The sequence below is a fragment of the Channa argus genome, chromosome 10 (genome assembly GCF_033026475.1).
Source record: "Channa argus isolate prfri chromosome 10, Channa argus male v1.0, whole genome shotgun sequence".
Lineage (NCBI taxonomy): Eukaryota > Metazoa > Chordata > Actinopteri > Anabantiformes > Channidae > Channa > Channa argus.
The window spans coordinates 2,227,637-2,246,751 of NC_090206.1; the positions used below are offsets into that span (position 1 = coordinate 2,227,637).

At 39.8% G+C, this 19,115-nt stretch overlaps 2 protein-coding genes across 6 annotated transcripts; both read right to left on the reverse strand.

The window, feature by feature from the left end:
* Positions 1 to 741: 741 nt before the first annotated feature.
* On the reverse strand, positions 742 to 15,474 carry mgarpa (mitochondria localized glutamic acid rich protein a). 5 transcript variants are annotated; one of them, XM_067518913.1, is made up of 8 exons: positions 15,296 to 15,463; positions 13,721 to 13,821; positions 13,455 to 13,560; positions 12,597 to 12,614; positions 5,528 to 5,809; positions 2,760 to 3,913; positions 2,504 to 2,550; positions 742 to 2,304 (listed from the first exon to the last, which is right to left on the reverse strand). In XM_067518913.1, the coding sequence occupies exons 1-7, from the start codon at positions 15,369 to 15,371 to the stop codon at positions 2,515 to 2,517; spliced, it is 1,773 nt and encodes a 590-aa protein (XP_067375014.1). In that variant the 5' UTR covers positions 15,372 to 15,463; the 3' UTR covers positions 742 to 2,304; positions 2,504 to 2,514. The 5 variants fall into 5 exon arrangements, with proteins under 5 accessions (XP_067375014.1, XP_067375016.1, XP_067375017.1 ...); XM_067518915.1 differs by lacking the exon at positions 12,597 to 12,614 and having other exon boundaries at positions 15,296 to 15,474; XM_067518916.1 differs by lacking the exon at positions 2,504 to 2,550 and having other exon boundaries at positions 15,296 to 15,460.
* Positions 15,475 to 16,835: 1,361 nt separating this feature from the next.
* ndufc1 (NADH:ubiquinone oxidoreductase subunit C1) lies at positions 16,836 to 18,232 on the reverse strand. Its single transcript, XM_067518923.1, has 4 exons — positions 18,007 to 18,232; positions 17,576 to 17,679; positions 17,290 to 17,361; positions 16,836 to 16,949 (listed from the first exon to the last, which is right to left on the reverse strand). The coding sequence occupies exons 1-3, from the start codon at positions 18,050 to 18,052 to the stop codon at positions 17,302 to 17,304; spliced, it is 210 nt and encodes a 69-aa protein (XP_067375024.1). The 5' UTR covers positions 18,053 to 18,232; the 3' UTR covers positions 16,836 to 16,949; positions 17,290 to 17,301.
* Positions 18,233 to 19,115: the final 883 nt, after the last annotated feature.

Consider the following 19,115-nt stretch of genomic DNA (forward strand, 5'->3'; position numbering starts at 1 on the left):
CCTGAGCATGGAACATATCCACGCTGACCAAGAAAGTTAATATGATTGTATGTGGCACTGTAGCATCAATCCGACTTGATACACAAACACCATTCAGTAGATTGTTAGTTTTCTGTCTTGAACTTAAACACAACATGCTTTTACGTCACACGTAGGTAGGTGAAAGTAACCTTGGCACACGGTGATGCCTGGATGTTTAGGAGCCAGGACTGCAGAACCTCAGGAAATGACAGGATGACATGACTTACCCTCACCTGATCTTAGAGCTGATTGGTGCTGATAAGTATTAAGGGACATAGAAATTAACATTTTCTTAACATAACAGCTGCACAGATGTGCAGCCCTGATATTGTAGACATCGGACAGACCAGTAAGAAAAATGCATTCATTTATATACATAAGCATCCTGATTTGACTACAGTATTTCTTAAAAATGGCCAGTGCCACATGCAGTTAGATTACAAGATATAATGTTTTTGTTAGATATAATATGGTTTGGACCTGACAGGATGCAAGTATCTGTGACTTCCTGCACAGAAAAGAGCTTCATTGTTTCAGACAGTTGTGCAACTTTCCATCTTGACACTACACCAATGTAATGGATTTTGTATAAAAGTAAAATAAAGGTTTATTTCTTACATCTTTGTGTAACTTTACCACAGCAGTGTCAGAAACACCATTAAAGTGTTTCTTAAAACTGGATTTAAAAAAAAAAAAAAAAAACAGAATTCAACACAATCACATCTTTAAACCTCTTTATTTTGCAAAACAAGACAAACAGTACCATCTATTGCTACATTAAAGGCATCTACTCACATCTTAATACAGAAACCTGCCTGGAGCACTAAAGACACACTGACTGTAACAATATAAATGTTATTACTAAAATATCCTACTAACACATTTTTTTCTTTTAGTAATGTTAGATCTGTGTGAAATACTGTATACAAAGCTGTAGTGCCAGAATTCAATAGCAGAGGTGAGAAAATCTAAAAGCAGAAAGAAAGTATTAATAGCTGAAAATGCATTTCACACCTGAGACCTTTCTTTGTACATAACTGCAAACACACATAATTCATGTCGCACCAGCACATCATCACATCGTAACATAACTGTTCAAAACTTGCTGCAAGCCTTCAAATTACACATCCGCACAGTCTTTACTGCTAGAACAGAGCAAGGAAGTCTCAAGGAGTGATGCTGCTTATCCACTAAGCCAACATCTCACTGAAGTATGGTACAGAGCTAAATGTACTTTTTTGTTTAAACAAACTGTACGAATGCTTTGTTAAAACTGTACATTCACTGTATCTTTATTAGATTGTGTATTTAAAAAAAACAGCTAAATGTGCTACTCTCTGGCTCAAGGCTAAGGTTTGTTTCCTTGTCTAGCCACACCCACAATATCGGATTTGCAACTGATGTATTCCAGTAACAGTGAAGGGCAAATACCTTCTACAATGTCACTACAAACAAGAACAACAAGAGGAACAAAAGGAAAATAGAAACCATCAAATGTCTGCCTTCCGTTTCACAGAATCAGTCATTTAGGGATCAAATTATAATATTAAATAATGTCTTTATTGTAGAGTTTGCTCAGAAGCTTAACACTAATAGCATCAAAAAGTGGTCTAGTGTCATTTTTAAAGAGTAACAACATGAGGAGAACTGAGGTAGGAAGGTAGGTCCAATACACAGGCTCTTTAGCTGGGGTGGCCAAAGTATTTCTCAACAAAGCTTCACACCAAGAGCAGCAGAAGGAAGACCTGAGGTTAAGTACTGTAAAGAATGCTGGTAACTCCAAGCATACTTTACTTGAAGAGATAACACAATGGATTCACTTCACAAGTAACAGGGCAGTGAGCAGGTTAGCAGGACACAGTATCAGGGGGTCCTGGAGTGATTTTTGAGGTCGTAAACTTCAATATTAAGAAAAACCGAATGGCTCAGCTTTGTCTATAGTTGTAAACAGACTGCAATTAGCAGAAGTTATGAGAATTAGTATTGAGGCAGCTAAACGGTAAAGCAGAAATCTGTTGAACTCCTGACTGGGTTCATTGAGAACTGTAGTTCCAAGACTTGTGAGTGTGGCGTGTCTCATTCACAGGCCAAATGGACCACTGCTAATACATTGGCATTACATTTCTATGTGGTTAGTATTGATCTAAACACAGTATATTAGGCATTTAAAGCTACAATAGATATGGGACTAGTTTTCTGGGTAAAGGGGGGAAGGGAGAGTGTAGGATGAAGGCACATCCTCATCTTCTGCTGGTCAGAATCTCATCATTTAGGAGCCGTTTACTGTGATAGAAGATAGAAACACATAAGTCAACTGTCCTGCATGTTGCATGTCTCTTTGAACACATAAAATTTTGTTTTCTACATCTCTCAAGGACACAGCATGTAAAAATGCAAACCAGAGTAGTAGTATTGTTTTTAATCACAAGTGCACCGTCTACAGACTACTTTACCTATGTAGAACCAATCAAAGTCTCAGTACCTTTGTTAGAACTACTGCATTTGCATCCTAAGAAGACGTTGCCTACCCTGAGTAGGAAAGTTTAGAAATCCACATTAGAGGTTTTTGTTGTTTGTTTTTTACCCAGAGGACAGCAGTTACATATCTTTTTATACTCAATCATTCTGAAAGTAAGGTAAAGAAATGTGATTGAATCTTATCACAAATGGTGCACTAATCAATGCCTGCACACAAATTCAAATCAATCCAAGTAATCAATTTCATACATATCTGGTACCTCAGACACTGGAGGATCCTCTTCCTCTGGAGCTGGGATGATTCTACCAGTTATGGGCCCCACTCCCAGCACCTTGGGCCTCTTCTGTTCTTTAGGGGTTCCTTCCAGAACAACAACAATGTACTCTCTTTTGGAATCTTCTGCCAGTGTCTCCATAGGGGCCTGAAGTTCTTCTTGATTGGCTATTTCTACAGCAGGGGCTGCTGCAGCAACTACTTTCAAAGCTGTGGTGGTGGCAGCTTCAGGTTCTATGGGCACTGGTTCCTCTGGTGCAGCCTCTACTGATGCTAGGGTTCCCTCTACTACATGTGCAGAAGCATTTACAACCAGCACAACGTCTGCTGGCAGAGGCGCAATGGCCTCTTCTGCTGGTGCAGGGGCGTCTTCTCCTAGTGCAGGGGTCTCCGCTGGAAGAGGGGCCTCTTCTGCTGGCGCAGGGGCCTCTTCTGCTGGCGCAGGGGCCTCCGCTGGAAGAGGGGCCTCTTCTGCTGGCGCAGGGGCCTTTTCTGCTGGTGCAGGGGCCTCCGCTGGAAGAGGGGCCTCTTCTGCTGGAGCAGGGGTCTCCACTGGAAGAGGGGCCTCTTCTGCTGGTGCAGGGGCCTCCGCTGGAAGAGGGGCATCTTCTGCTGGTGCAGGGGCCTCTTCTGCTGGCACAGGGGCCTCCGCGGGCAGAGGAGCATCGGCCTCTTCTGGAAGAGGGGCCTCTTCTGCGGGTGCAGGGGCCTCCTCTGTTGGTGCAGGGACCTCCACTGGAAGAGGGGCATCTTCTGCTAGTACAGGGGCCTCCACTGGAAGAGGGGCATCTTCTGCTGGTGCAGGGGCCTCCGCTGGAAGAGAGGAATCTTCTGCTGGTGCGGCCTTCACTGGGAGAAGATCCTCTTCTGCTGGTGTATCGTCCACAAGAGCTTCTTGTGCAGTGTTATCCTCTGTTGGTGCTAAAGCCTCTTTAGTAGACTCTTCTTTTGCTGCAGGTTCTGCTGGTACAAAAGCTGCTGCCTTAGAAGCCTCCTCAACTGGAACGCTTTCATAAGTTGGTTTTGAATCTGATGGTTCTGTGGACTCTTCTGTGGGTGCAACCTCTTTGACATCAACAGCAGGTAGCAACACTTCAGTAATCTTCTGTACCTCTAGTGTAGAGGCAGCTGCCAGCAGCACTGCAACACAAAATCCAGCCATCCAAACATCACTAATGCCCAAGTTATATTTTTCACATATTTAGTTGACACAACTTATAGTGGCTAGTAAAGACAACTTATAACGGCTTTCTGGCAAATAAGCGTTTGATTCCACCAAAAGAATAGCATTGTCATAATGAAGTTTTATTTAGAGAAAAGATTTATTACACAACAGCACAGCTATTAAGTAATTTTTACGTTTACACCCAGCATACATACATACAGTATGTTCCCACCCATAAGTGGCAGCCCTACAGGCACCTAGCCAACTTGCTGGGTGTCTGTGACACCCCTCTGGTGAAAAAAAGCAGCTGAAACATGAGCAGAACCTGACCCCAGGGGGTAAAGTTCAGTTTGGCTCATTGGTTTTCACTATAGGAACTTAAACATAAGGTATGATGGTAAAGCAAATAATTTGTTAATAGAAAGTGAAAAAGTAAAACAGTATGTAAAGGAAAGAAAGTCCTTACTTGAAAGCTCAAATATAAATTACAGTAAAAACTCTAAGTGACAAATTAAAGACGTCAGTAAACCTTTCATATTTCATAAATAGCTTTATTGTATGGCTCAGTGAATTATCAGTAGCTGTTCACAGTGCTCATTATCCAGTTATTAGCAAAATAAAAATGTTATCACATATGGATTGAATCATTTGGCAACCTGAGGAGTTTTGTTGTTTTGCATTACACCTAAGGAAAAGAACACACTGTAGCAGTTAAAAAGTTATTACAGACTCAGAGCCCTCTCATTTCGCTATAGGAATTGCGCAAGTGTATGACAGTTTAAGAACAAACATGCGTCCAGCTGTTCTAGGGACCCTGACAAAACAGTACAATATTACAGAGTTTCATATCAAAGAAATGCAATGTTGTCAGATTTCATAAAATGCCATTACGGACTAACCAAAACAAACAATGTCACATTTGAGGGGTGTTCCTGCTTCCTATTTAGGTATGTGGTCGATTTAATGTCATTTAAAGCTTGCGGTAATCTCACAGGGGAGTGGGCACATTTTTAAAGGCATGATCATGCTTTTGTTAACAGTGATTACATTTATTTTAGCCATAACTGTAAATGAGCATTGCTTAAAAAGCTCACTGCCACTAATGTCTTACTGTGGTGGGACTGCTGAGAGGACCGTTTTGATGGATTTTAGCATTTCTAGGCCACGTAATAGGAATAAATATAGACCTCACAAAGCGACCTGCACTGCACATAAGAAAAATCTCAAGTTATCCTTTGCTGAAGAAAGACTCGCCCACAGTGCTGCTCTTAATACCCACTCCGATAAATATGAGAAAATATACACATCTTTTGGAAGACAAAAGGGAATGTTCAATATGAAGTCAACCCAGGAACCTGAGGAGAAGGAGCTAACCCTTTAGTGGTTCTAAAGACAGTGACTGGAAGTTAAAGTTTTACAGTTCCCAGTGTTGTGGGAGGAAAACACCTGTTGTCAAGAGATCTTCAGTAAAGAGGCTCAGAGATAATCAATTACTGTATGTGTTTGGTAGTGTGTGATTCCCTGCAGTGAATGTGAGCAACCTCATGCCTCAGAGGCAGCTGCCTCCTCCTCGGATGAGGAAGGCATACCATGGCTTTCAGGCTCCTCATCAGCAACAGGTTCAGCAGCAAGTTGGATGGTCTCCTCAACAGCTTCAGCCACTAGAGCCACTTCTTCTGCAACCATCTCTACCTCCTGTGCAGCCTCAGCAATGCTCTCTGCTGATTCAGCAGTGACCTCAGCAGCTTCTGCAACTACTTCAGCGACGGTCTCCACTACAGTCGCTGCCTCGCTGTCAGCAGAGGCTGCTCCTTCTTCAACCTCAAACTCTCCACTGGCCTCCTTAGCTGCCACCTCTGCTTGCTCTTCACCTGGAACAAAAGAACCAAAAAGAGGGGTGTGTTAGAAAAATCTAAACAGTATTTCAGTGTAGCCAACGATTAGCATTTTAACAGACATTCAATCAATGAAACAAAACATAGCTTTATAAGAGTGAGACATCTTGATAAATATTAAGAGAAGCATTGTAGCTTTGTTTCCATACAAAGTGTATGTAAGAACATTTTGTCACGCTAAATTGTATTTTTCCTTTGATAATTTTTTTTATGCAAACTAATTCACTACGTAAAATGTACATAAGATTTCAGCGATCATTACCTTAGCATCAGGCTACTTTACTGAACATGGATTTCACACTTTACTCAGAAAATCAGACTCCCGTTTATGTCAAACTGAACACCTGGGAGACAGCTGGATGGAAACATAGCTACATTTTGTTGCCAGCTCTGCAGGCTGGTCCAGAAGTCAGTTCCTCCAGGAATTTGTCATGTTACAATCACAACAATTCATTTAACAAATCTCCAGGATTCTGCATGACCTCGCCATTTACAAATGCAGAATATGACACAATTATTTAGGAAAAGCTGTTGCAAAGTCAGCCATTTTATGCTGAAAACCGTCAGCAAAATCTTGGAGGAACTGAGAAATACTACTTCAAGACATGCAACTCCAAACTTTACTGCCTTAGTGAATAAGTCGGGGATAAAATAAAAAATAAAATAATAAATAAATAAAGCACATTTACTAAACAAGTTCCATGCAATCTAAAAAGACCGGCAGAAGGACGGTAGGGGAGGGGAAGGAATGAGAGGAGTGCATCGTAAAGCTACAGAACATAACTTTGATTATGTTTTTAGTGGAGATTTGCTCCATAACTCATCTTAATGTGGAGACATGCTGTTAAAGTCTCCTTTGACAGTCATTAAACAGCACTGGCAGCATTAACACCCACAAACCTGCCAAATGTGGATTGATTTCAGCAAGGAGGGCTAACTAAGTCACTCCCACTAGCCACTTTCGCTCTACACATGTATACAGATTTTTAAAATTGTAGTCTTAAAAGCCATCTAAAATAATTGCACTGTAACACCCCAACTCCAATGAGCACTACCTGCACATAGTTTTTGCTCACTGGTTCATCGTGGAGCCTGTTGCTTTGACCTTCTGCGCTAGTGACCAACAACGCTGACTGAATTTTTCCTTAAACTCAGAATCGTAGTTGGAGTGAACATTTCCTCTCTGGGATTTATATTAAAGGAACAACCTATCTTGCAGTTGAGGTGCGTTCAGGAACACTACAGCATGTCTGGTGAGCTTTGTGATATAAATGTCTCAGTTAAAAAAGTAATTCACAAGTTTAAATCAGAAGAGGAAATGAGTAATAATCAGCATGTCATTCGTTGGGATTGAAGAGGCACATCAGCATATAGAGGAAGCAAATAAGGCAAGTGAGGATATAAATCCTGACTGTGGTGTCCTCTAGGAGATCCAGGAAATCCACAACAAGTTCTGTGCACTGTGTAGCATCCTCAGCTTCAAAAGTTTGCCTTGAGGTTGAACTAAAAAAAAAAAAAAGACAGCTTTATTAGCCAAAGCTGAGGCATTAAGGCAAAAGTAAGAGCTTAAGTTCTTGTTCCTTAAGAGCAAGACAGAAAAAGGAACAATTGGAAGTGAATGCTGCTCTTACTGTTACTAATGCTCATCTTGAGTTCTTGCAGAAATATAGAGGCTCTGTGGTGATGGGAGACTAAAAGAGCAGCAGGAACAATTTCAAATCAAGTCAGATACAGAGAACAAGTGCAAGGGATAACGTACTGTTACTGCCGTTACCAATACTCTACCTCCCCAAAATATTCCCAACTTTAGTGAATATTATCTGGACTATAGGCTCTTCAGAGAATATGGGGACATAAAGGGACAAGCCTAAAGAACACAAAAGTGTCCTTCACGTATCAAGCCAGGGAGGGCAGGTGGCAGTTCAGCCACGTTTTGCACAGTTAACATCTCGATGAGCTGAATCTACGGGGGCAACAGGTTAACCTTCTCCTTACAACTATGGGGGAAAACAAGGTCATTACTAGTAACATAGTAACAGAGATGGAAATTAGCCACTTCAAAACAAATATTTTCATAGAGCCGAATAAGTTTACTCAGTGAGGTATTCCAGTGAGTAAAGACAAAATCCCACAAGAAGATGTAGATAAGTGGCCACATCTTAAAAAGGAGTAAAAAATACCTTTCATCGGGGCAGAAATAGGACTTTAAATTGGAACTAATGTTGGAAAGGTAATGGGACTAGGAGGTGGTCATCCCTAGCATCAACCATGGGCCTTATGCAGTAAAGATTATGCTGGGATGGATAATCAATGAACCACTGAAAGAAGGTGGTAGCAAGAGAATGAAAGATGGAGTAACACAGGTTGCGTCAAATCGTATACCTGTTGCCGAGCTGGAGGACCTGTGGAGGCAGCAGTTCAAATATGGCTTTCATGAGAGTGGTGAAAAGTAAGAGCAAGAGATGTCCAAGGCAGATCTTCTCCTAATGGATAGAGTGTCCCAATTTGATAGAATGGTAAACAAACACTACGGTATGTGGGCAACTGTGGCAAAGGAAGGTAGAGCAGTTGTCCACCAATCCCGCACTTGGTGCGATCCACGGCTCCTCTGGTCCCATATCGAAGTGTCCTGGTGTTGGCCGGCTGCACAGCAGCTCCCCCATCGTTGTGAGTGTGTGTGATTGAGACATGGACATAGAAATGCTAAACAGTCGTGCCTTGGCAGTACGTGTGGACAGAATGCTAGGGAAAGAGTTGGAACTACCACCAGAGGACTCCATATATTGGACTGATAGTACAGCAGTGCTAAAATACATTAGCAATGAGACATCAAGGTTTTGCACATTTGTAATAGGGTGTCAGCGATTCAGCAGACGCCATCAGTCTCACAGTGGTACTACGTACATTCTCAGCTTAACCCTGCAGACTGTGCATCAAGGGGTCAGAACATGAACACCTTTCTGTGAGACAGACTGGATATTTGGACCTGACTTCTTCACCCAATTCGTTGAGAAATGGCCAAAGGATCCAGAGCACCTGCAAGAGCTGTGGATGACTTGAAGGAAGCAGAGGCAGAAATAATTCATCCCTAGCAGCGGAACAATTTTCACGAGAAAACCTCTGCTCTGCTAAAGGGAGAACCAGTGAAATGGAGCAGCCACATACATAAACTTTATTCAGTGATTAAAGAGATAATTCTCCCTGTAGGTGGTAGGCACAGCTCAGCTGCTACAATGGAACAAACTTTGTTGCCGATGAGCGAGAGCTCAAAAAGTCACTAGAAGAATGGAACATTTCCAAAATAGAAAACACGCTAGACCAGCATGGCATCAAGTGGATGTTTTATCCTCCATCTGGCTCTCACTCTAGAGGGGTATAGGAGGGTTTGATTCGTTCCATTAGGAAAATACTCAGTGCTACAGTGAAAGATAAACGTTTGGATGAAGAGGGTCAGCAGACATTACTCTGTTAAGTAAAAGCCATCATAAACAGTCAATAACTACACCTTCCAATGACCCAATTGACACCAAATCCCCTCCTTCTCTTAAAAACCCAACCATCTATGCCTCCAGTTGGACTAAGGAATATCTGCCTGAGCTCCAAAGGCAGACAAAATGGACACAAGCAAACTGAAATTTTTTTCCTGGGGACATTGTGTTGATTGTTGATGAGACAGCACCCCGAAACTCATGGGTGAAGGGAAGACTTATCCACACGATAAAAGATGAACATGGTCTAGTCCATTAGGTTTGTATCAAGACGAAGACAGAGTATCACAGACCTATAACCAAGGTCTGTCTTCCACAAGAATCAAAATGAGACAGTGGTAAAGACTTAGCTCTACTGTGTGTTAAGTGCTGGTAACCTCTGACACCAAGAAAGAAGAGAGAAGACCATAAGAGATTGGTTGTGATGTTTAGAAGTTTTGTTTTTTGTTGTTTGTTTATAAGTCATTTATTAATTGTTCCTAAGATTATAAAACAATTACTTATTTAGTATTAGATATTAGAGAACAATTAGGGCCCGTGTACATGTGAACCAACAGGGGGTTTCTGCGTTTGTTCCTTGAGTTTTTCTGTGGTTGTTGTGTCTTGGGGGGGTTGGGTAGATTAAGAAGCATATGTATAAGTGTACCATTAATGTCATCAATGACATCATATAACTACCTTTGAAGTTTTTGCATTTAAGGTTTTTTTACCCAACTAGTTGCCTAGTTGTTTACAGCTATTGGAGATAACAGATGGACGTGAACTACATGGTGGCAGTGGAGAGCAACAAAGTAGTAATGGTAATTTAGTGTGTAGGTACAGTTTCTTACACTGTTTTGTGGAATTATTTTGAGAAATGTTTTCTGTGAAATTACTTCGTTATCCGCTCAACTGTGGAAGGTTCAACCCAATAAATGTTCAGTGTTCTCTGCAATCTCTGGAGTGGATCATTTTTGGACCACCGGACACGACCAATCCTGCCCTGACAGTGGCTGTGTGGGAGTTTTTCCAGGCATATCAGGGATTTTTGCAATAAACTCTATGCAGTTGTAAAGTATCTTAAAATTGCGGCCAGAGTGGCTAGCAGCTTTGAAAAAGTAAAAACAACCAAAAAAAAAGACGAGTGCCTGCTGAGACGCCATAGATTTTCACACAGCTTGATTCAAAAAGTTACACACTGTAGCTTTAGGATGCAGGGTAGGGGTTGGGGTGGGGGTGGGGGGGTTGAATCTTGGTTCTTACCATCCAAATAACAAGCTACGAGTTATCTGGAACTGTGAAAGTGAGTCCGACAGTGAGGTAGGTGGTGCGTATTTAATGTTTACCAGAGATCCTTCCTTGATTTGTCCTAGATTTAACCTTTACAAACATACAGTCTGACTGGTGTTTGGGACAAAACCATTGTGAGTGACAAAAGCCTCGACGTTAGGACATCGGTATTTTATAATTAATTGGCTGAAAGCTCTCTTTATATCCACAGGTCCAATAAAATGAACACACACACACACACTTGCATCCACTTGTGAAAAAGCAGAAATTAGTAAAACTAATGTACAACGTTTTGTCATCAGAAATTAAAGTTCATTTAGCAAAATGTATTTAGCAAACTTGTGTCAATTTAATTTTCTTTATTTTACTATAACTTATTAATTCCTTGGTCATTTTTATTAACTCAAAAGATGGTATTTAAAAAATAAAACAAATTTGGAGCCCCTTTATAAACTACTTAAAATAAATGTACTTTCTAATATAATGAAACATTTGTAATTAAAAAAAAAGAAAATGTCGATGAGAAAATAATTGTTTGTTTGTTGCTCAAACTAAGACGATGTAAACTTTTGAATGTGAAAGTAAATGTTAGTGCTATGCTATGAAATATTCACACAAAAATCTACTGATGTCAAAAGTTAATATTGAAACTGTCCCTAAAGATGATTTATTTTTGAAGTGGCCTCTTAACACTTCATATACAGCAGATAAATCTCAGCAACCACCAGAAACACATTCATCATAGTGATAAATGTGAACCTGGCTACATCAGCTTGCAAAACCATTATAATAATGGAGCACTATCACTCACAAAAGTCCTTGCCAAAAAAATAAAAGTAAATAAATAAAAGCAAATATATCAATCATGACAAAAAGTAAGCTTTGTCAAAATGAGTTTAGGTTCAAGCTTATCGAGACAAATTCAAATTCAGCAGCACAAATCAAGACAAAGAAGAAAGGGTGCACAGGATAAGTGGTCTTCACAGTGCTATCCACAGCTTTAAGGCAGAGCAGTGGACTCATTTTGCAGTAGAGAAGAGGAAAGGAGGGGAAAGGGATTCGCTTTTCCTGTTCACATCCAAAGGGTTCAGTTCTAGGACCAATATCCATGCGGCCACAGAGGACCTTAGCTTTATCATTACACTGAAAAGAGTAAAGGCACAGAGTTAGAGAAAGGAAGAAGGAATTCAAGTTTACACAAATTTACACAATCATGTTGCTGTGAATCTGAATGAAACCACAGAAGTTATGCTTGTTAGTGAAAAATGGATATAGAGCTGCTGCAATATGTTTTGGATGTTAATGGAGAGGAAGCTCATTTTAAGCAGTTATGACAGAGTCAGCAGATGAGTCCTTTGAAGACTTGAAAACAAATGCATTACTTAGCTTTTCTTTGAACTAGTCAACATCTCCTTATAAGAAGAATGATGAATAAAATGAAGAGTGAACAGGAGGGAAAGAAGGACTGAAGGGTTTTGGCCAGTAGGGTAAAATAAGAGAGAGACTGAGGTCACATTTAGAGACCGAGTTGTTGAAATTGTATTGGCAAAGTATAACCAAGCTCATTGAACAGAATGTTTTACATTCTACATGTTCCTAATACCATATTTTTTTTACTTTTATAAACTCTACAAACGCTGTGTTTGGTCAGTTGGTCACTCTAAGCACTGACCAAGCATTCATACAAAGGTTTCTGATCACGCCAGGTTAATATGCTGGGTGTTTAGACCTGACATTTACACTCCCTTGCAAGTTTAGTTTGCCCTCTTTTGCTTTGATGGACAATATACATTTCCTTCCCACTGTTGGCTGTCAAATCTTGGAAGAATGAGTGATAAAAAAATAAAAAAAGTGATTACTTTGTGATCATGAGTTTTGTTGAGACATACGTTAATAATCAGAACAGTGAGATGAAATCATTATAATCAAGGCTTGTACATTTCAGTGAGCAGAGTTCTCAGGCAGTGGAAATCAATAAATGAAATGAAACGGATGTCATCACTTACCATCTTCATCATCCTTGCCTGCAAGCAACCAGAAATATCCACATCAGTCAAAAGTATAGAATGTGTTTCAGTCAATTCAGTATATACATAATAAACAGCAATCAAATAAGTGTTGTGTAGTATGGACGAGACTATGGGTTTGTTTCTTCAAACTGCTAAATTAATCTTTCCGCCTTTAAAGACTTATTAACAGTTAACATTTAGGGTGTAAAAAGGTAGGAAAATTAATGCAATTACAGTTTTAAAATAAGTAGCTTTAGAAACAAACACCGCTGGGGAGCACGGGCGCCAATTTAAATTCAGCCCAGGTAAATATATAAAACTACAAATCCTGTGCATCATGTCCATCACACCATCAACGCTTAAGTTTAAATACCAACTGTTGCTGCTACACCAAAATTGCTCCACTGCCCGGCTCTGATCCTGAGGGTTTCTCTGCCATTTTGACATCAGTGATGTGAAAGTTATCACAAGTTAAATATTAATTAGTAGTATGACTCCCCTCTTCCAGCATAAAAAAGCTTAACTTAAGGTCCAGTTAGTGGTCAGTTATCAAGGATCTGGTTTCTAATTTAAGCTTCTATGACAAGTGAGCACAGCGTTGTTCAAGCTAACAAATGGACCTTGAACAAAGATTTCTTTTAATGGAATACTAGTTTTTTCAAAGTCATGAAGGAACTTTTACAGTTTATTTGGGGCCAACAAAGCCCCTGGTTGTGAGAACCAAGCCTTGGTCACATGTGTATGACAAGAACAACTGAGAACATTATTAAACAATTATTTAGTTTGTGCCTTTATGTTTTATGCTCTTTAATCAACACTAATCTTAAGATAAAGTGCCACGTCAGGAAAACTTACTCTTAGGTGGCCATGGTTTAGGTACCCACTCTTTCTTGGGTCTGGCATTCATTTGTGCAATGCGATCAGAGTACCTGATGCTGTCTGAGGACACGGTGTTGTATGCCTGCAGAGAGAGAGAAATAAAAAAAAGGTCTGAATGAGATATTTCTGTTCACCTGTCATGTCTGAAAAGGAAAGATTTTGCAGTTTCATTTCCTTTCTTGAGATTTTTTGGTGTAGAATCAAATGTGGGGAAGCTGAGATGAACTGGTGCGACAACTTACAAATGTTATTGCACCAACAAAGGCTCCACCACATAACACGGCATAGACTATGTTCTCCCCAGAACCACCAGGAATTGAGGACATCGACCGTCGCTGCACAACTGGAAAAGGTGAAAGGTTACACGTTAGGTCCTTCTCAATCCTATCACGGATTATTGTTAAGAGTCCTACAAGATTTCCCTTGACAGAACCTACAAATGTGTTCTCACTTTGACTTTTGAAGCATTACATAAAGACCAGAGGACAGATTATGACTCTGAGTGATGATTAGAGATGACTTGAGGGGACAAATGATTTGCATTTATGCTGTGTTTCCTCCAGGTGTCCCCATGTTTTTCAAAGGTCCTAAGCTTCAGCGCTTTCAGTGCAAAAGGCGATTGGTAAGAAAGCACCCTCAGGCGCTCTGCCGGCTCACGATGCCTCCTACTCTGATTGGATTTAACTATACATTGAGAGTGCGCCAAAAATATGCCTGTCAATACTGGTTTGACAACTGCAAGGTGATTTACCGGCTCAACCCTGCCTAGAAACTAAGAGCACAGTGGGGTTTTGACTGTTACGCTAGATAGTTTTTCAAGCATGTATACTGCAGGAATGTTTAACCGTTGTGCTGCACGTTCAGGTGAATAACTTGAGGAAAGACCATTAAAATGTATGTAGTTCCAGAGCAGAAATCACTTTATTATTCTGCATTAATGTCATATGTATATAGTAGCCATGCAATGGCATCGAATACATTTCCCTGTGGAAAACAGCAAAGAGACAACTGGAAGAAAATGCAGACAACAGAACCTTAAAACAAATGCTTTATATGAAATCAAAATACACACAAGCCACAGTAGCACAACCCTGAATCATGATAAAACAGAACAATATGACTTTCCACGTGCTGGCACGGTCCAATATTTTGATTCATCCTTTATGGTTACGCAACGTCCAGGTTTGCAGACAAGAGGAGGAAAGCTCGTGGCGCACGCTGAAAGTTAGTGTGGCCGCAGCCTCTGCACGCACAAACACCACGTGACTTACAGCGGCAACCATGTTTCCAACACTGCCCACAGTAGAGGTCACATTCAAACGTCATACCTTCACGTTTTAGCCAACCGGGGTTTTAAGTGACCGTGACGTCATCCGGCGGAAATCGCGTGTCACCTTCAGTAGTGTCTATGTCAACAGTCTCACTGGTGTTTTGTTAGGGAGAAAACAAACTCTAAACAGAGGGTTATAGATTCGATCGAGCTGTCAGTCAATCGGCCTAATGCTGGGGGAAGGACACGTGTTGAAACGCTTGAACAAGAGTTCAAAGTACCCGTTTCAGTTAGAGGACAAATTTAAATGGACGCTCCAACATCCCGGACAGCAGGGACCAGCCTGCAACACACAAGCAAACAAATCCTACTTGACCTTTAGGTAACACGCTGCCACTGCCCCGCAGAAAAATGCACCTGAGGACACAGTGTTCTCTTCACGAGCCGACAGATTGCGATGAGAGGGCGTCACGCTCCACTTAAAATTGTCATGGAAAACTGAGTAAACGTCGATCTGTCATGTGTTCAATTGGCTGATGTAACTCACCATCTCGGGGCAACCTGCAGGCTGCTCTCCGTGCCAAAGGCCCGCACCTCTGCCAGGCCGCTCTACAGGCAAACATCTCTGCTGTCCGAGGACTCTGCCGGAATGCTGCAGCTTCAGCAAACGCTGGATGACTGGCTGATCAGGCAAATGTGCGAGGAGGCGCGCGACAGCCCCGCCCCCTGTTGAGCAATATCGTGTATGTTGTGCTGCTCTGTGCCGCTGTATGAGGGGTGACTGATGCCACAGAGCAACGGAAACTCCTTCATAGATGTCAGGGCAGGAAAACAGTGCCAGTACTGGCCATATTCACATGTTTGCATGTGTCTCCGTGCAATTACTACCTCCTACTAAAAAATATGTTCATAGCATAACTCAATTTACTAAAAGGGACAAGTATATTATTATTTTAAATATGTGTCGTAGGCATCCAACACTATATTTCTATATGTACATACATACTATAAATTATATAAGCTTCCACTTATTTCTATTAAAAAAATTGAAAATAATGATGCACACTGTAACTTTAACTGCATAAAACTATGAAGACAACGCCGCATAAGGTCAGCTGCTAACAACAAGGGTTTTTCAGCTAGAAGCAGAGACATATTGTAATATATGAACGTCAGACAGAAGTTTAAAAACATTAATGTACATTTACACCATACACTAAAGCCACAGAAAGCAAGTTGAAAATTTCTGAAGTCATCCTTTTAATAAAAAAATTTGCAAAGGTACAACTTTATTTTAATTTTACAATTTCAAATAGGCTCCTTAGGTGGCAAACATGAACTTTTTTCAAATTAGCATGTAGAGGTTGCTGAAAACAGAACTCTTCCGCATCTTCCTATGCACTTAAATCTCTTAAAAAAATAATAATAAAAAAAACCCCTTTCTGCTCCTTCTCACACTTGCATCTCATGAACTGTGAAAAAAAAGTCTGATACGACTTTGCTTTGATGTTTTCTCCTTGACTTAGATTTTTGCTGCCTTGTACCTCACTGACTAAATGTAAATGTAAAGGTATTCTTCAAAGCACTTTCAATTATAGCTACCATTTGTCACTCTCTATTACACAAAACACACTTGTTTTCCCACAGGTGTTTAAAATTGGTAAGTAAACGTTTTTAGTAATTGTATTATTTATTGTATTGTATTATTTATTGTACTTGGAAAAGAAATCCCCCTTATACCCATGGGTACGTAAGTATAAATGGTTTTAGACATGTTCAATCCAATTTTGCAATAAACAATTATATGCTAAAATTATCTCTTTCCGTCTCAACTTCTGTGGCATTATTTACCTTCCCCAAGCAATGACACCTTCCTCACCACATTTACTGGACATGTGGTCAGAGATAACACATAGGGACTTGTGTTCTATTATTTTCGGTATGAAAATGGACATAAAGGTAATTATAATGTAATATTTCAAAAGCCATTAAATGTAATAGTTTTAATACAGGAACAGAAAACATACAGTATGTACGCAAGAGATTTATGAAGGAAAGTGTAAAGGAAAATAGTCATAACACATCTATTTGACATCATATATATTTATTTTACACAGACTGCAGAATGAGGAATTAGAAACAGCGACAACATAAAGAAATGGAGAAACCGGCACATCCTATAGACAGAACCTGTGGACCTCCTGCACAGAAGAAGCAAAAATGTAATTGTTTTATTTGCTCATCCATTTACATCCTTTATTTTCAGACTGGGTGACAGAATAATAGTAATAAAATAGAGCAATTTAGGCATCAGAAAAATCAGCTACACCTTTACCAACAGTGACATTTGACCCTTGTTATTTATTAATTAATTAATGTACATTTTTTTCCATAACTTCCATTGTTTAAAATCCAATGTTTTTTCTTAATGGCGTACTTTTACTTTTGATCCTTGTCTTCCATGACACTATGAAGACCACCAGTATTAATGTTGTGGCTGATGTGAGTATATAAGTATCATTTAAATGAACAGCCACTTACCAGTGTGGAGAGCTATTCCAGGCCATTCCTCACTTTGTACTCATGCACATCAGCACTGTTCTGCCTGAAGAGCTGCAAACGGATGAGAACAATTCCACAAATCATCAAATTCAATGCACCAGTCGGTTACATAATAACTTTCTTTATACTGACCTACACCACAACACGTTTTCAAATGGAATAGTGTGGGAAAGAGTGTACGACTAAAAAAACCTACAGAATAAGTGACCGGTTTCACATATGCATTCATAGTGATTTATGAATGGTAAATAGTGTGGCCATTTACCAGGCCCCAAAGGAAAGCAGACGTTCCAAAGGCGATGCCCACTCGTAGCCAGTTGGGGTTGGCAAGATCAGGCTTGGAGCTTGTGAACACAGACCTATATCCAACTGAAAAAGCAAAAGCGCAATCCATACACAGAAAATGGGTATTATGAATAGGTAAAAATAAAATACAATTAATAACTATATAACCCAATCCATTATTATATTGTTTAATTCATATCCTCAATAAATCCTCGATACTAAGTCAAGTAACACGAACAAACAAATTGACAGCTTTAGGGAAAAGGCATGTGTGACAGCAGTGCTGGAATAATCTTATGCAAAGGTCAGACGTTAAAACAAACACGGCATTCGCGTAGTAAACAACAAGTAAATACACGCCCTTCATATAATCAAAACCATGAATTTATTTTCATTATATAGTTATCTTACCTTTGCTGACGAACACAGCTGGAGATATTAACCGGTTGAAAATCATTTTTAGCTAAGCTAACACTTTCCTTCGACAGAGTTGCAGTGCTTCTTCTTCGTGCTCTTGGATTTTGGCAGACAAGAGGCAGCTGAGGCGTGTTGCTTCCCTCCTCCCGCCGTTTGGATAATGCTACTGTATCACTGTCCGAGTTTCTTCCCATCAGTACTTTGACTAGTTCTTTCATTTGCTCAGTGTAGTTAGCACAATATATACATATATATATATATATAAATATAAAACCAAATGTGATATAGTGTGGGAATTATGTGTGCACCGCGGTTGATTATTTTACCTGGCAGGTAAAAGTAGATGATCTTCGATTAATCGATTTATTTTTGTTAATGTTATTTTAATTAAAACTATTTTAAGTATCTGGATTTTTAGATTTACATGCTTAGTAAACAAGTTTAGCATCATAAAACTGGAAAAATATTTTGTAAACCAAATTATGAGTCAATGGTTTCAGTAAATGGTAGCTTATAATACACCAAGTGTCATTAGAAAAAGAATCTTTTTTATGCGTAACTTATTAGCGAACATGTATTGTGGACATGTGTTAAGGACATTTTAATTCCTAAATATAATAATGATAAACCTTTTAATTTGGCTCATATTAGACACATAAAATATCTGATATTTGAAAAAAATAAGCCACGCGAGCAACTGTTGTCTGGACGGCACTGACATTTTACTCCAAGTTCACTTTGGATAGTACTATGAATTCAAGTAATTCTGTAAAAACATGCTATACTGTCGATAAAAGTACTGTTCGGTGCACACCAGCAATAACAAGCTATTAGAAATTTGTTGTTTAAACTATTATATTCCAACCACTTGTGATAAAGCGTCGAGAAGCACGTTTTAGATGTGTGAAAATTTCAATGGAATTTGGTGAGTGACGTTCGAGGACAAAACAAGTGTACATTGGGGCACAATTGCTGTCTGTGTGTTAACATACGAAATGTTTTGATATTTTATGTTTTTATTCGATGTATCACATAATTAAACACGGTAACAAGTCGTCCCTGACAACACAGCATTTGGTCACTGACACATCGGCTGGCCAGCG

Coding starts and splice junctions, on each gene's coding strand:
- ndufc1 (XM_067518923.1), bottom strand. CDS start 18,052: ATGATTTTCAACCGGTTAATATCTCCAGCTGTGTTCGTCAGCAAAG. Junction 17,680..18,006: donor AGCTGTGTTCGTCAGCAAAG/GTAAGATAACTA, acceptor TTGCTTTTTCAG/TTGGATATAGGTCTGTGTTC. Junction 17,362..17,575: donor CTGCTTTCCTTTGGGGCCTG/GTAAATGGCCAC, acceptor ATCCGTTTGCAG/CTCTTCAGGCAGAACAGTGC.
- mgarpa (XM_067518913.1), bottom strand. CDS start 15,371: ATGTTTGCCTGTAGAGCGGCCTGGCAGAGGTGCGGGCCTTTGGCACGG. Junction 13,822..15,295: donor CTGCAGGTTGCCCCGAGATG/GTGAGTTACATC, acceptor CACCTTTTCCAG/TTGTGCAGCGACGGTCGATG. Junction 2,551..2,759: donor AGGATCCTCCAGTGTCTGAG/GTACCAGATATG, acceptor TTTCCTACTCAG/GGTAGGCAACGTCTTCTTAG.